This window comes from Lolium perenne, chromosome 6, assembly GCF_019359855.2.
Source record: "Lolium perenne isolate Kyuss_39 chromosome 6, Kyuss_2.0, whole genome shotgun sequence".
Taxonomy (NCBI): domain Eukaryota; kingdom Viridiplantae; phylum Streptophyta; class Magnoliopsida; order Poales; family Poaceae; genus Lolium; species Lolium perenne.
This window is the reverse complement of record NC_067249.2, coordinates 67270748-67289088: the sequence shown is the minus strand read 5'-3', so window position 1 is coordinate 67289088 and position 18341 is coordinate 67270748. Positions and strand designations below refer to the sequence as shown.

General features: G+C 40.6%; 1 protein-coding gene across 1 annotated transcript; it reads left to right on the top strand.

Moving 5' to 3' along the window:
• Window positions 1–7608: 7608 nt before the first annotated feature.
• Window positions 7609–15752, top strand: LOC127307572 (uncharacterized). Its single transcript, XM_051338301.2, has 9 exons — window positions 7609–8168; window positions 9640–9780; window positions 10357–10746; window positions 11499–11603; window positions 12736–12876; window positions 13337–13540; window positions 13643–13735; window positions 13946–14057; window positions 15289–15752. The coding sequence occupies exons 1-9, from the start codon at window positions 7686–7688 to the stop codon at window positions 15330–15332; spliced, it is 1713 nt and encodes a 570-aa protein (XP_051194261.1). The 5' UTR covers window positions 7609–7685; the 3' UTR covers window positions 15333–15752.
• Window positions 15753–18341: the final 2589 nt, after the last annotated feature.

Below are 18341 nucleotides of genomic sequence, written 5' to 3'. Positions count from 1 at the left end.
ATGGCGCAGACGGCGGCTCGAATGGTGGCCTGGAGCTTCTCCTCCGTCGAGCTGCTGCGGCGGCGGTCCCCGATGAAATTCCGGCGGTGGAGTGGACAATGTGGAGGAGCAAGGGCTCGAGGAGGTCGACGAGAGGTAGGGGAGCAGATGATGTGAAGGAAGAAGGGGCGGGGGAGCTCTATTTATAGGAGGGCGAGGAGGCCGGCGGGTGCTGTGAAGGGTCGACGACGACGAGGTCGTTCCAGGGAACGAAGGGGCAAACTAGGGGGCGCGCGAGGTAGGCGAGATCATGGCGGTGCTAGAGCGCTTGCTAGCTAGGTGGGGGACGGTCTGGTGGCGACGCATTGCGTCCTGGTCTACGGCGGCGTTCGCGGGAAAACGGCGACGGTGTCGACGGCTACGGCGCTTGCGCGGGGCCAGGCGCGTGTCTGGCGGGCTCTGGTCGCGGCGGCGATGCTCAGGGTGCAGAGAGGGGGGGCAGGGGTGGCGCAGGGCGTCGGGGCGGCAGGTGGCCGTGGCGCGTCTATGGGCGTGTCCACGCCGTGATCGGCATGCCTGGGCCGCCCTGGGCGCGACGCGTGCCAGCAAGGTGGTCATCCTCTCCAGTAATGGCGGGCACAGGGGGTTGCAGGGGAGTGAGATGGAGCCAGAAGACAAGGTGGCCAGAGCTGGGGAGGAAGGAGAGAAGAAGAGGGGGAACATGGCCGGCATGGTGTGGTCTAGGGCTAGGTTTTCTTGTTCCCTTAGGGTTGCTGTGCATGTGTAGGGAGAGAGGGGACAGGGGAGCAAGATGGAGTGAAAAGGGGGCAGGGTAGAGGGGTTTAGGGACTTAGGGTTGGGTGTAGGACGCTATTTGAAATAGTGTCAAATAGTTCTCTATTTGTATTTCATCAATTTTGTCCAAATTTGATTAAGTTCAAATGGTTGACCAATTTGAAAAGGGTGTGTTTGGTTTGGTTCTAAATGACCAGAGGCAAAGAGAGGTGGTGGTGGAATTTAGAAAATCAAAATATTGCAAAGTTCACTAAGTGGGAGATTGTTCCACTTAATTAAAAGTTGCAACTTTGCCTGAGCATAGTTATTGATCAAAGATGATTTTGGCATGGTGCTCTTTACAAAAAGTGTTCACCTTGATGTTGACTTTGAAATGGTGCAAAGAGTTAGCAAGAGTTGGTTTGAGAAAATTGAATGGCAATGGCTCAAAGTAGTGATCAGGCTATAAATTTCAGTTTTGACCATTATTGTATGTGAGCCCCAATTGAGTTTGAAATAATATTTGAATTGGGTTTCTTTGATTCCAAAAGTTATAATAAGGGTTTAGTAACATTGTTCAACTAAGGGTGAAGGCCAAAATGGTCTAGGGTCAAGATTTATAAAAAATGGCATACACCATATGTGTATGTGAGTGAAAATGGAATTATCTCACTATTTGATTTCTCTTCATTTGATTTGACTTTTCTTGACTCTAATGTGATTCTTATTAGTTTAGAAACATTTTCAAACCATTGAAACCAGTTCAAATGGTCTTGCTCAAAGATTTTCAAAAATGGCCATAACACAGGAGAGGTGACATGTCAATTTTTCTTATTGTTGTAAAGTGTTCATCTTGCTTTACTTGGGCATGGGTTAGGGTCAATTTAGGGTTAGATTAGGTTTAGAGATGGTTTCACACCATTTGGTCAAGGTAGAAGTGCATATGACAAGAATTGGTGAAAATGGCTATGTGTCACATATGCCTCTATGCATATGTGGCATTTGATTTTTAATTTGACTAGGCTTGACCCAATTGATGTTGTTGAGTGTTGAAATGGTATATAGGAGTGATCCAACCATTCACTACAAGTCTTAGGGTCAAGATCCTCAATTTCACAAATTTGATATTTTGCTCTCATATGCCTCTATGGCATTATTACTTTCTTTTTACAATCTTTTGTTTCATTTTGGATTGGGTTGGAGAAGTACTAGATAAGGTTTATGAAGGTTTTTCCAATCCTCTAAATAAAGTAGAAAGGCCTAGGGTAAAGTTTTACAAAAATAGCCATAGGCACATATGCCTCTATGCATATGTTTAATTTTATTTTGTTTCACACTTGAATTGATTGATAAGTGCTTTGTTGAGTGGGTTGAGGTATTTCAATTCATCTACTCAAGGTAGATAAGGCAAAGCTCCTCCTTTTCCACAAGTATCCATAGGCTTGCATATGCCTTTTTCTTAAATAAGATCTTTCCTTTTTATTTTATTTCTCAAAGATTGATGACAAGAGGGATGTGGTTTAGGGTTTAATAAGTTTTGCAATGGTTCACCACCATTTAGCAAAATAAGAAAAGGTAGGGTTCAAGATTTACATATTAAGGCTATAGGTCCACATATGGCTTTTCCTTTATCTTATGTTTCTTAAAATAGATCCAAATGATTTTTTTGAGAAGGTTAGGGTTTAGGGTTTTTCTTATTTGATTTCTTTCTCTTTTAATTTCATTTGGTTTGTGATCTTCACTTGATCACTTTAGGGTTTTAGGGTTTATCACATAAGCATAATAACACTCATCAGGGCAAAAAGGCACAAGTAAAAGGTATGAGTACTAAGCATAGCCCTCTATTTAAGAAATTTTTTTGTTGGTTCTCATTTTTGGAAAAAGGAAATTCATTTTCTCTTTTATTTTGAAATTTGGGGTGTTACAAGAAGTAACAAAGTTATATATTGTTGTTTTTGCAACCCTCTACATATCTAAGCCTGAACAGATAGTACACAAAATAAAACAATGTAGTAAACATGGACCCATAAGGCCACAGTACCATCTTCTAGTTCAACAAAAAAAAATCGCAGATGATAAATATGTAAACAAGTATAGCGAGTTGCAAAATCAAATTACCTTACGCTATAAATATCCTCGACACGCTCATCAACAACCATGCTAAGCTGCAGATGATAAATATGTAAACAAGTACAGCGAGTTGCAAAATCAAATTACCTTACCCTATAAATATCCTCGACACGCTCATCAACAACCATGCTAAGCTGCAGCGGAGAAAATTAGCAAAGCATCTACATTGAAGTTAAAAAAAAGTATCATGTTAGGATTTAGCAAAGCTAGTATACCTGAAATAAAGCATATTTCTTTCAATTTCGCTTAAATGTGTAAGATCTATAATGAGTGAGAGAAACACACGATTTTTTGTACCATCAAATTTTCCGTGTTTTAAAAGGGTCAGACTTCAGAAATTACTCTATTGAGGGTAGAAAAAATGTCTGAAAATATCTTTGTTGATTTGAAGAAAAACAGTACACTCTTGTAAGTTGCTGCAATTTGTTTAGCCAGGAGGCTAAAAATGGAGGCCACCTCATGACTCCAAATTCCGGCAAAACAAAAGGCGCAGAGAGGAACAACCTTGGTGACATGTCCGACACTCATTGCTTTGCAAGCATAGAAGAACCACATACCTGACCTCTTAAACACCATTTCTTTAAGGCATGATAGAGTAGCCAGGCTTGATGCAGATCTACAAAACAAAATTAAATAGTGATCAAGCACACGAACATGCACGTTACATATAATTGTGTGTAACTACATCTACCATCATACAAATATATTGTCAACTATATACCAATTCCACCTAGAGACACCACCCAAATGAAGCATTGGACTAAATTATGTGTTGGAACATGGCAGAATTATACCCACGACAAGTTAATCAATTTGTTGGTTCTTGCCGCCCTCTTTCATTTATTGTACAATTGCAAAGTGCCACTTTCTTAAACCTAAACTGCAATTATGCAAATAATACATCAAGGACAAACTACAGTTTCGTAGTTTATACCACTTCAGAAAAGTGCTTTTACATGCTTCTTTTTCTGGAAAAAAGTGTTTATCTATTTTTATGATACACTACACCATGTCTAAATCCCAGTAACCCTAAAAGCATTGTTGCAACCACCTACAATTTCATCGTATGTCTTTCTCAAATGAGCAAAGCATATCTGTTCACCAACACACAATCTATATTTAGAACTGGACCAAGACCATGCAAAGATTTCAGATCCTACGAGCCGGAATAAGAAAAGGAGTGTCAATTGAAAGCAAATGGACTCTATAAGAAGGCAAGGCCAAAAAAATTTAGATATTCAGGGAAGAGTTGCTTTTTACTGACCTTGACGGTATGAAAACGGATATAATGCTTCAATAAAAGCATTGATATATCTCATAGGTGACAAATGCCATTCTTGTTATGCGGCAAAAAATATGTTCGTTGCTGCAAGCTGCTGCAGCAGCAGTACATATAATAATCTACATTCATAGATGGCTTTAACAACAGGAGGAGCAGTTCGGAATTGGTTCATACATAGCTCTAAGGATATTGTCGAATAAAAGAACTCTGAACTTTACCAATACTTCATTTGTCGGCAACCTGAAATTTCATTGCCTTCGGTAGTATATAACACCTGCCAAATCAGTTATCTGTACCATTTTAGTTCATTTGACAAATTTTATTCAGAAATCAATTAAGTCTGAACTACTCATGTTGCATTACTCTCTTCTAAAGCTTCTCATAATAGCAACAGATAGAACAGCTGATCAAAGGCAATATGGTTAGTACCAGCCAACTAATCATCAAGGGAAGACACCTGACGGGAGCAATCTGGCCATGGAGATGCACAAGAACCAGAGAATGCAGATGTGCGGGGGCAATTTGGCGGGCACGGGACATACAACGACCACCGGGTGCCGCGCAGCCGGCTACATGTGCAAGTCATAGCGCAGATGGGATCTCGCAAGGCAAGGGCCTCGGAGACGAAGACACATGCGGTGTTTGATGGAAATTCGACGGCGTCGGCGTCCGCGGCTCCCCAGATGTCCTCCTGTACAGGGTGGCTCCGGGCAGGCCTCACCTCGCGTGCAGGGCCGCGGTGGCGAGCAGGCCTCGCCTCCCTTGCCGGGCGGCGGCGTTTGGTACGGAGGTTGCGAGCAGGCGCGCGCGCAGGGCGGCGGCGGTGGGCAGGGCGCCAGGGCGGTTGCGAGCAGGTGCGCGTCCATGGCGGCGGCAGCGGGGATCGGGCGATGGGAGGTTTTTTTCCTGGACGGTTTGATCTGATTAGGGGTGGGATTACAGGTGTCTAACAATGTTTTAGCACAAATCTAAGCCGGTGGATTTGAGCATTGGATGGTCCGGATGGTCTGGATCTGCCACTCTGGGTCTTTTAATAGTAGTGGAGATGTAGAGGACGCACCTATGTACGTGTGTGCCATTTTCATACCCAAATTGGAAAGTATGTATATATCTTAGACAAAAATAACAAGTTTCAGATGAAACAGTCTAAAGGAAACTCCGTCCTCCCAAATTTTTGTAACTTAGTGATTGAGTACATATATAACTTAGTGACAGAGTAAATTTAATCGGATTCTGCAGTACCATATTCTAAAAATGCGTGTTAATAATGTACTGATTCATTTTCATTTCCTGGACCATCCTTTCTCATGATCGTTTGCGAGCAGGCGTGCCACTCCCGCCCTCTCCTAGTTTTTTTCTCGATAAAAGGAATATATTGATCTTACCACTTTTAGGAAATTTATTAAGGCCAAAATAACACTTCTAAAAAATAATATGATATACAAAATTCATCTGCGTGGAAGTGATATCCCCAAGCCCATTATATTTAATTTGATGCATTGGAGTTTTGGGATGTTTTGAAAGTAATATAAGTATAATTAATTTCCTGTGATTTTATAAGTAAAAGGTCAACATGGTAAAAACTCATTTGGACCAAGACCTCACCCTCAAACCATTTACCCCTATTACGTCGGCCTCTTCATTTTGATCCAGGGAAACAAGCTTTCCCCTAAAATGAAAGCGTATTTTCATAGTACACTTCCATGCTAGAAACCTTGAAGGGGTATCTTCCAATCGCGACCACCAAACTGTTCGGAGGAAGCTGTTGCCAGCCATTCCATTTGCCTCCTAGCCCTACTACCTTCAGGCCCTGTAAGAAGGTCCACCATACTCTCCTCGTCTCACCTCAGGCCGGGCCGGCAAATTCCGGGGCCCTGTGCGGAATTTTGAAATGGGCCCTATTTTATTAGTATAACTAATAAAAAATATAATTTATATATGTCACCTCTAGATTTTGAACCTATGGTAAAAACGTTTTAAAAACTATTCTAAAAGGAAACACATATACATAGTTTAAACCAGCGGTCCGACTGAAAAACAATATTTAACTATTTTGATACATTTGAACTATTTAGCTTTTAAAAATAGGATGTAAAGCTATTCCAGGCAACAAGCACATGTACATAGATAAACGCATTATGAGAACTATCCCGTGAGATGAATACAATAACACTATAACAAACTTACCTCACAATTTATAAATAAAAACCGCAGTGATGAATATTTAATTCAATCTGAGAATTCATGGTATCTCATTGTATTTTTCTCATATGTTTAGACTCGATCAACTATATTTTGCCTCATAGGTAGCAGCCAGAGTAGCAAAAAAAAGTACAAAATACAAAGTGAAATCGCGCCTGGCAAGACTCGATCTTGCAACCTGAGACTTATTAGCAAGCAAGGCTCACCGACGAGTACAAACTGAGCTAAATCTATTTCGTTAATACTTTCTAAAGTACAATCTATATATTGAAAATTGGGAAATTATGGGTCCCTAAAAATTTGGGGCCCTGTGCGACCGCACGGGCCGCACTCCTGTGGGCCCGGGCCTGTCTCACCTCGCTTCTCTTTGATGCCATCTTCCTTGACTACGGCGACCCAGTGTTAATGTTGGTGACCTTAGTAATGTCTCCCATGTCTGCCTCATGCAATGTGTCGTCCACCTTGTCCTTTTTCGTTTGTAGCATCATCTCTGCCGTTCTCTAACCTAACCTCACGTGTAGTCTCCCGTTTAGCATGCGCGTGGCAGTTAACACATGCTGAACCAATGCCCCGAACCAATGTCACCTTTCGCTAAGTGTACTTTCCCCACATCTACACAAGGCTAAAACTAGGCCAATCATCTCTTTTGCTGCATGGAAATATTCAGTTAGTTGTTTTTGCGTACCTTATTATGGTTATATCTCATTTATGTTAAAAGTATAAGTTACATATCTTATAGATAATAAAAACACATATAATACGGAAAAGTGACATTATTTAATGGAAGCAACTTACCTACTAGATCCCCAAGGTTGGACAAGCGTTATTTTCACATTTGAATGTGTTTTACTCTACCTTACAACGTTCGAAGCTGACATCTTGGTGAACATGTAGTTTATGACTTCATGGTGGCGCTAAATGTAGTGGTGCTACCGAGATGGTAATAACGGTATAGTGCGGTGTTTAGATTTTGACCTATTTCAATTCTTAGAACATGATGCCGATTCATGAATTGGTGAAACTGAGGGAGACATATACATCTAAAATGACACAAAAAGTTCCAAAAAGGAAACCAACATTGCCATAGGATTTATCATGTGGTGTTAATAAGTTCATCCATGATGCTTATTCTTCTTGCCAATTGCCATACCTGAAATTAGGAAATCCAGAAATTTATCCTTTAAAAAAAAGTGGGGAAAAAATACCACGTAGGCACCGAACCATTTCACCGTTTCCGCGGTTGCATCGCACTCTCACAGTCGCGCATCCATCCCAGATCTCCTCCTCCCTTCCCTGTTCCCCCGCTTCTCTCGCGGCGATGGTTGACGAGACCCTCGACCCGCCGCCGGCGACGCCGCCGCCGCCGGCGGCCTCATCGCCGCTACTCCGACCGCGGCGCGTGGCGTTCGAGTACGGCCTCCTGCCCATCCCCAAGCTCATCTTCCCGGAGAGCGCGCTGGCGCAGACCCTCTCCCAGCTAAAGGAGAAGCTCGCGCCAGCCGCCGCCGCGTCGGGCGACGGGCGCGTGGGCGCCGCGGCGCTCGCGGAGGCGCTGCAGATCCCGCCGGAGCAGGCGGCGCTCGCGCTCGGCGTGCTCGCGGCGGTGCTCCCCTCGGAGGACCCCGCGCTAGGCGCCGGCGGGAGCGGAGGCGCGGACCTCCGCGACGTGCTGCTCTTCCTCTACATCCAGTCGTACAAGCGCCTCGTCCCGCGCCCGCACAAGGACTCCCCCGCCGTCGCCGACGTCTGGCCTTCCACCTCCGCGTTCGACGGCTACTTGTCCGCCCTCTCCCCGATCCAGGTTAGGATCAGGACCCGTTGATTCGCAATTTCGCTTCTCGTATATAATAGTCGTGTACTATATTGGAAATTGCTATCCATTTGAAAACTCTATGTCGTGTACTATATTGATAACATAACTGGGGCGTTGAATTAATGGAACAGTCGTTCCTCGCCTTTCCATGAATGGACTATTTGACTGCGGCAAAGTGTGCTATGCTCGACAAACATGCATTGCCAGCTCCAATAGCGCACATCCTGCCATGGGAAACCAACTATTGAAATTAGAAAATTACTGGTACATGGCATGCAAAATTGCTCACCAGGTAATCATATCAAACTGTCGTGTCATGTCTGTTTAGACGAAGCAGGTGACATGTTTTTCATCAAACATTTCTTTCGTTGCCTTCAGTGCTCCAGCAATTGTATCCTTGAACTTTTTACCAGGCTAATAAACTGTCGGCATGTTAATGGGGACTTAGAAGTTGGAACTCCAGGTCCCAGACACTCGTGCGAAGAGACAGTTTACAACAAGAGATACCTCTGTAGTGCTATCCATCTAACATCGTTACATTGTGGCCATAGTCCTTCCCTTTTTTGATGTTGGACCATCTTCTAGTCTTCCAATATTGTGATTTTGGTTGACTACCATAGATATCTGAAGCCCATCTTCTGATTGCAAAACCTTAATTAGATATTTGGATGACCGATTAGGCTCCAAGCAATCACCATTGGTCTTTAAACGATGAAGCGATGGTTACCCTGTCCTCCAAATGCCACATTGTGCTGCCGTTCATCTGCGGCCCTAACAGCCACAGAGTGCTTGGCATTTATTGGTTTCATAATAGAAGAACATTGTTCTGAGTACTCAAAATGTAGGACATGTGCTGCAGTTCAAAATTGTGGCGCAGCAGCTGCATTGGCAAGCACACATCCTAGTTTCTGACACTATTTAGTGCCTTGATTCTTGATAGCAACTGGATGCATACTCTGAACTGAGCCAATTCAGTCTCTCTGTCTTATATGGTGGACATCATCAATGAGTGACTGCTTAAGTTATACTGTGTGGCAGTGTGGGGACTGGAGTTTGCACGTTATCTGTAAAATTAAAACCTGAAATTCCTCACTTCAATCAAGTATATCTTTGACTATCTGGCTATGCGTCGAATGCATTGAGAGTTTCCTGCATAGGGCTTATGCACCTGCATTTTTTAATATAAATCTATTGCTGTTATTTGTGATATCTTATCTATTCCAGTTCCATATTTGATATTTTTGTAGCAACTTTGTCTTTTTACATGTTTTCTTGTTTGATATATGTCTATCTTGAGTTAAGCATGTTCCTTCAGAAAGACTTTCATAGCCCCAGCCCCAGATCAGCACTATATCAGCACTTTTCTAGTTTCTTTCGTTTTGCAAAATACAACTAGTTAGCATGTCTACAGTTTTTACATCGTCTTTACTTGCTAACTACTATTTCTGTTGTTTTGCAGCTTGTACGCAGTAATAGCCGTCGCTTTATACCTTCTCAAGCAGATGAAGAAATCCACCAGTTATCTTATCTTCAAAAGCATATGGCTAATATTCTTACTCTATTGGCTGATTCTGTTGAGGGGGAGGGGGATGATTCTCTGGTATGTTACCTTCTGCTAAGTTAGTCAAATTGTTTCTATCCAATATTCTTCACATGGGGATAGTGTGACAGGAACACAATATTTGTTGTACTGATTGTGGAGCTTACTTGCAGTTATATACCTCCAAATAGGTTGTAAGGTATGAGTTGAGCCTGTCAGGCGTTGACTGTAGCCAAAGATGCAAACCATCCATTGACAATATTTCTAGAAAAGCTGTATCAAGCGATTTAAACAAAGATCAAGGGTAGAACAACCCACAGACATATGTCTGCAAACAAATTGTATGAAACAAATAAAATAAAAGGTCAATGGTAACACATTGCTGATCCAGTTAAATATATATGACACAAGTGAGGTCTCTTTGTGTGCAACTGATGATAGACTTTTCCTGACATTTGAGGAAATCTTTTTAGGACATTGTTTCTTCGAATTTCATGAAGTAACTTTGTTTGGACTTCACAGAATCGGCTCGCTAGTTTTATCATATGCAGGAATCTGGAAACATGAATGATAATATTGCTGCATGCTTCTAGTGTCTGACGATTTGATAGCTGTATTACGCCAAATTTTGTGCAGGTTCTAACAATGGAGACTTTTGAGCACCTTGGATTTCTAGTGCATTTTTCGGAAGGAACATCCCTAAGCCAGGCAGCCACGTTTTTTGCAAATTCTGATCCAGACATGCCGGCTGCTCCGGTATCTGCGGCTCAGGTCCATGATTGGATTTTGCAGAATATTGCTTCTTCATTAGAGTTTTATACCGAGAAATCTACAGCAAAGGAAGGGAGCCAGCAGATCGCATCTGATCTTGATGTTACCATGGCTGATGCCAATACAAGTCATACAAGGAACAACACGCCTACTGTTGTTAATCCTGCATTCCATAGAAATTCTACATTTGTGGAGGGTTTCTCCAAAACTTCCGTTGTCAAGCATGCATCTGATGTCAAAGGACATTCAGTGAAGGTATGAATTTATAGTTATAGTAGTACTAGTACTGAGATACTTTGCTTACTTTCTAAGTAGCCAACTTGGATGTTGAAAGGAACAGAGAGATCTGACACGTTTAATTCAAACATGTTTTGCATTGTCCCACCCAAGATACAATGTAGTGTTGATTAAGAAATCATTTGTGTGAAATCTAGTTTGATAAGTTATCGTGTGCTTGTATCTAGTCCTCCTAGAGTCAGTGTGCCGTTGTAAGCATAGTCAAGATGTTTTGATCACCGTATTCCCAGTGGAGCATTCTGCTTCTAGGAAGGAAAATATAGTACTCTCTCCGTCCCAAAAAGGATGTCGCAATTTGTCTAAATTTGGATGTATCTCGACACTAAATCGTGTCTAGATACATCCAAATTTAGACAAAACTGCGTCATCTTTTTCGGGACGGAGGGAGTACTATGTATCCACATCTGGATATTTAAAGCGATAAGCTACAAAGTTGCATTATTTGGGTCATGATATATACAAGGTTAATGCAGAAGAGAGATGTCTAGGTCACTGCTCTGATCTGGGGAGGAAAAATATGAACATCTTTCTGTGCTGGACACTTCGGAACACCTCTTCCTTTCTAAGAAATGTGTTCCGTATTGTTTCAAGGGACTCCCTATGGTCTAATGATGTGACCTCTTGTAGCTTCTTTTTTCTGTTCAACGCTGGAACCCCAGTGCTGGAATTTGCTAGTATTGCTTATCATGAAATGCAAACTATATGTGCAGGTTTTGAACTGCCATGATTCTGTTATCTACATATTAGCACCGGTGAAGTATGCTACCGTGTATGGATGTTCTGATACTACTGTTGTTCTTGGGGCTGTTGGTAAGGTATGCATGTGATTTGGTTACTCCTCATACCCTCGGTTATGTGGATCCAATTTTCTTTGATGCAGTTTTGCTCCATACATAGAAGTTAGTGTTTGTTGGGCTGCGAGTTAATTATCTAGACTAGTGTGAGCGCTGCATGCAGTCTGGTAGTGGACTGAGGAATCTTTATGAACATGCTTGTTCTAACAACAAGCAATAAGTCACCTATTGCCAGCTTTTATTATATAATATAGGTACTCTCTGTCCCGAATTAAATGTCACAGATTTGTCTAGATTCGCATGTATCTATACAATAAAACACGTCGAGATACATGCGTATCTAGAAAAATCTGCGACAAGTAATTCGGGACAAGAGGGAGTATTATATTCGATATGTTCAGATGCAACAAGGAAGTGTGGCTGCCTATGACCTATGTTTGTATTTTCGATCACTCATGGACAGCGGTCACCTGGATTCTACTTTTGTAGTCTTGCGGAAAATTGATTCGCTCGTAGTGGAAGTAGGAATACAAACTGAGGCAACTCTACTGCTGAGAGATGGTGAGAATAGTGGCAATAGAGAGTGGAATCTGGTTCATATTGTTGTGTTTCATGCATTGACCTGATATTGTAATGCAGTCTGCATTGCTGGAAAATCTTACGATACCCTCTGTCCCGTAATATAATACTTCCTCTGTTCACTAACGTAAGATCTTTTAGATATTTCAAAATAGACTAGATACGGACCGAAATGAGTGAACCTACACGCTAAAACACGCCTAGATACATGCATTTATGAAAAAAGCCAAAAGGTCTTACATTTGTGAATGGAGGGAGTATTTTATTACAACCAATATAGGAGTATATTAGTTGTAACAATGTCTTATATTATGGGACAGAGGTAGTAGATAAAAAGTAATTTGAGTATATATCACTGAAGAGTAAAATGAGAAACCCTCTGATTGAAGAACTACACCTCTTTTGTTGGTCATTCAAATTTTTGCTATTTCATCCTCTATTCTAGTACTCCCTCCGGTCTCATTTAATTGACTCAGATTTATTACAATTTTGTACTAAACTCGAGTCAATTAAAAAGGACCGGAGGGAGTAATAAGTAATTGCATTTCATAAACATAGTGTTTTGTGTTGTCAGGTTGTAAAGGTGGAGCATTGTGAAAGAGTGCATATTATCGCAGCTGCTAAACGAATCTGTATTGCCAACTGCCGTGAGTGCATCTTCTACTTGGGAGTAAATCACCAGCCTCTCATTGTGGGGGACAACCATAAATTACATGTGAGGTTCTGTTATTCTTTTTGTTGTGAGCAATTAGTAGTTACTTGAACTAGAAGGTCTATATTCGCTGCACTGATTGACTGCTGCCTAGAAATTAAGCAGAATATGATGGATGGTTGTAAATTCTTGAGAATACATTTGCATGGCTAGCCATTATGTGTATTTTCTATGAATGATTCTTACTTCATTAGTGTGGTACATATTGTGTATGTCACTACACCTAGAACTAATATCAGTAACTTTATATGCAAGTAAAAATCTGATGTTACTAATAGTGAAACTGAATATTAATCGCCTAATAGACACGACCATTCATGTCCACCAAATACTATGGATACATCATTGTATGCAGGTTACAGTTGGGAAAAGTGTGATGGTCAATTTTGAACTTATTGACGTCATAGTAGTAATAATAATGTGTAAAAGTTCAATATTGTGAGATCCTTTCCTGTATCAACAGATTGCTCCATTCAATACGTACTATCCAAGATTGGGTGAGCACATGACACAAGTTGGTGTAGATCCCTCTACCAATAAATGGGACCAACCTTTTGTACTGGGGGTCGTTGATCCACATGATTCATTGTCCCATCCTGCTGGGGTTTCTGATGTTCAAGCTGAATCTGCTATCTGTGTAGATCCTGATTTATTCACGAACTTTTTGGTATGTCAAGTATATTGTGAGCTAAACTCAGGCCTTGTTTGGCTTTCCACAATATTTTTCTCTTGTATAATTTTTTTTAAACATGGCTATTTCCTTCTGCAGATCCCTAATTTGTTTGACGATGCAGTACAAGACCCTACAGAATGCAATCCTTTTCCATTGCCTGAAATTTATCAGGCATCACAAAGCAAGAAGGTACATTAAATTTGATAGGGCTAGGTTTACCTAAAAATATCTTTTAATTACAATTTACTTAATGCTAAAGCTATCTAGTGTGACTTACACTGCCTTGTCATCTTGTTGATTTGGTGATGTTGTTTGGGTACATATTGTTCAGTTTTCTATATTTTACTGTTTAGTATTCCTAAAAGTTACACATCACTAAACATGCTATATCATCTTCAGCAAGCTGTTCTAGAAGATACTCAAAAAACTATTCGGGAGCTGCAACTTGATGAAAATAGGAAGAAGGAATTATCAAGTGCCCTTCATGCACAATTCAAAGATTGGCTATACGGTAAAACTTCATCTTTGCTTTAATTATTGCATGAATGTACATATCATTTCCCCCCTTTATATGACAATAGATACACTTGTTGCTTTATCTCCAGCAGTTTCATTCTTGTAGTTTGAAACAAAACGATGAGATATGAATTTCAGTTTCAACGCTGGATTGGATTCGGGTTACAGTGTAAATACCACCAGTTGGATTTTTTTTATCTCCCCTTCTATAGAGATACGCCAGAACAACTTCGACTGAAGATAGGATGCAATCCAATCTTATTTTACTAATTGGAACACAATTCAATCTTGTCTCCACTGATTTCATTAATTCACAAGGAGTGCAACTGGAAGAAAATTTATTGCTTGTGGCTGCTTTCCTTGTCCGCTAGTAATTTGCCCACACACAGTCATGTGCGCTGGTCTAAGTTTACATATTATCTGCTTTTGTTGCTTTGGTACTCCTAGCAGGATTCTAACCTGGAAGATGTCAGAACTTTTGTGAAATATATCCCGATAGTTCTTAGCTTCCAAATAGGGTCCAGTGAGCATTGATAACTAGTTATAATTAACCAAGACTAGTCTCTAGCAGCTAGCCACTTTTAGGTCCTCTTTGATTCACATGATTCCAAAAGCGCAGGAATAGGTAAAGCATGATTGAAATGTCATGCCTTCTTGGATCCTATAGTGTTTTGATTGCACCATAGGACTTCCAAAGAGGCACGAGTCAATGGTATTTTCTGCCTTGAAATAGAGTGCAAAATGCACTGTAAGAGAAGTTCCTATGCAAACCTAAATCAAGCCACCAACGTTAGAAGAATTCAAATCTCCCAAAATTCCTATGAAAATCCTTTTAAGAGCCTAAAGTTTAGAATTGAAGTTTTTTTTATGTTAGCAGGGAAGATTTCTGCCATTGCTATCTCCATCCAGGTTAACCATTAATACAAGTTACTCCACTAGTTTTAGAATTGAAGTTCTTTTTATGTTAGCAGGGAGTATTGTACTGTACTCCCTCCGTTCCGCATTATAAAATGTTTTAGATATTTCAATGTGGGCTACATACGGACCGAAATGAGTGAACAGCCACATTGAAATGCATCTACATACACACGATTCAGAAAAAGCTAGAACATCTTATAATTCGGAACAGAGGATGTGGCACTCCATGGAGTATTGCTGATCGTAAGACTCATTATGTTCTATCTTTTGCACTGAGTAATGGCAACAATGCCGGTTCATGTCTCCAGCTACAGGCAACATCCGCCAGCTCTACTGTCTGCAGGGCGACTAACCACGCCACGAGCTGCTTTCGACAACAGAAGTGTTCATCTGCGAGACCTTTCATCCTCTGCTAACCACCTGGCGTGACTCCAGAAATATTCGGCGGCCCCTCGTCGAAGTTGACTTTACTCCCAGAGAACCGAAAGAAAAATGTAAAAGAAGAACATGTGTTGTTGCCTCATTTTTTCTTTTCTTTCTGCAAAGTAGACTGATCGGTTTACCCCAAAATTTGCTGCTTTGCTGTTAGGTAGGTCGTTAGGATGTTTTCGGTTTCTCCGTGGTTTGCACAGCTTTTTTGGGTCCTCCAGAATTTCCACGAAAATGTAACAGAGACTGTTAACCAGTCAAAGCAAATAAGCATTTGAATCTCATCCTATTATTCATAATACTTACTCCTATAATAATATTATTAATACTCCGTATTTGATCCTTTGCCTTGAGCAGTTGAGCCCTCTATACTGTTTTTTTTTTTTTTTGAACTGAGCCCTCTATACTGTTGATGTTAAGTACTCGTGTTGAATTAGTAGCAATGAGATTTCAATTAGATGAGGAATATCATACATCTGTGGACCCATCTTAGTTTTTCAAAGATTATATAGGAGGCAAGTTCCTGCAGGAGCTCTGTCACGCGAGGGGGCAACTTCCACAGATTTTTTTTTTTTTTGGAAATTGCCTCCACATTTGGATCTAGATCGCATGTCTGAGGCTCGGCGAGGCAAAATTTGGCACGTTTGCCGGATATCACGGTCCTAGTTCTTTTTTTTAGGATAAGTTAGAAAAGTTGTCCCCACTGTGTATTTTTTATTTTATTTAAAATGAAACAAAAATCCACAAAAAGAGGAACAAAATAGTTGCTTGAAAAGAGACCATAAGCCCCAAAAGAAAGAAAAACTATCTAAAATTGCTATCCAAGTAGCTATGCCATGATATGATTTGCTCTTGACTTTGTGGACTAGAAGGACAAGTTCATCATGAAATCTCTTCCGACATCTATGAACACTTGGAGTAACAGCCTTGAAGATAAATCTATTGCGAGCGATCGAGATGAATCGGGCAAGCAAACTTATCAGCTCCATAAAGAAAGGCCTAGAGATAGCAAGCTTAAGGCTAGATAATGTATCTTGAAGATCAAACCGTCCCAAGATAGGGGAAATCCATTCAACAAAAGAGTACAAACAGATGATCTCTGTCTCGAGATGATGCTGATTACACATGACACAAGAATAATCATCCATCACAAAATTCTTTCTATGAAGCATAGGTGTTGAGGCAATTATAGCCAAAAGAACATTTTGTGTCTCTGCTGACAACAATCATCCCACATTCATTTGAGTGCAGGTATAGCTCCAACATTTTTCGTTAGAGCTTTATAAACATGAGAAACTTTAACAGAAGCACTCCCTTGCACAGTCCATGAATCCAATTCATTAGTTGGCAATAACTTTTGCAACATGGCCTGGAATCGGTGGCAACAATGGCCTCTTTGAGAGAGATGGAATCATTCTTAGCAAAAGAAAAGAGATGTGGACATGGAGAAATGTAGGGGAGCTCTTGGGTGCTACACACCTCCATACTTGGAAAAATAAAAAATAAACAGTTTTTTTTAAAAAAAATTGATTTTTTTTTTGAAATCAAAGATGATCAGGTATTGTACTTGTGTACAAATATATTTCCCTAGGGAATTACTTTCATTGTATCCTGGGTATAAAAAACAAACTCGAAACGCCCATGACCAGGTATTATTCACTTTATATTCTTCATAATTGTTTTTAGCCCTAAACACCATGGGAGTCATTTCTTTTTCAAACATCTTTTACGAGTACAAACTTGATCATCCTTGGTTTTCAAGAATGGTCAATTTATTTTAGCTTTTTAAAATTACTATAAATTTGGGGTGTATGGGGATGCGTAGCACCCGAGAGCCAAAAGTCCGCTTTAGGTGGACATGCCTCTTGTAAAGGTACATCTGGTACATTTTGATTTCTTGTCCTCTCGAAACAAACGGTGAACAATTAGCTCTGGTTCAGTCAATAGGCCCGTAGCCAGTCCGCCCGTGGGTGCTTGTAATGACGGCCCACAGACACGGTCGCTTCACCAGATGAAGTTACTCTGGTCAGTTCGCAGGTAAAATCGGATCGTTTACTTTTCTTTCGCGGGTATAAGATCATTTATTTGCTTAAAAACATATTGAAGCTACTTGGCAACCAGATTGACTGATTGAGCATGGAGATGCATGCATGACAGCGTACGTGCATGGGTCGTTGTGCCGCGTGTGGGCCTGGAGCTAGCAGATGATCGTGGAGCAATATATAATTTTGGCACCACATTTTTTTGAAATACAGTATCTAGGTTTTGTCCAGTACAAGTGTACCAAGTAATGCAGTTTGAGTAGATGCTTACGAGGGAAAATATCTAGTGGTACAACACCTCCCATAATACCATGATACCGCTTCACAAAATTTAAATTGTAAGTGTCAAAAAAATTCGAAACAAATTTGTGGTTGTTGATAAGATGTGTGTTTACATTCTCTAGATTTTTCACAGTCAAATTAAATATGCCAAGAGAAACAAAAAAGATAAATGCTATGTGAATAGTGGCATTTTGTGTTTTTGTCTTTATGTGACAATATTCATGCTGGATTTCTCTTTTTTTTTTTGTTTCTATTGGGGTATTTTGAATTTGGTAATGAAAGTTACTTGCATGTAGAGTGTAGACACGCATCTTGTGAACACCAAAATTTTGATTTCGATTTTTTAACATTTAAAATTTAAAATTTAAAGAGTGGTATCATGGTATCAAATAGAGTGGGGTATCACTAGATATATTCTCATGATTTACAAATATGTATATACACTCAACTCTATGAACACAGTGAGCATATCCTACCTTTATGCGCATCTCCAAAAGACTGAGCCTACTGGTCTTAAGATTGACGAAATCAGCAAAACGGCTAACTCGCCATCGATGGGAATGCCGCCTCCCAGTTAAAAAAATATTTCGCCATACCAAAATGTTAAA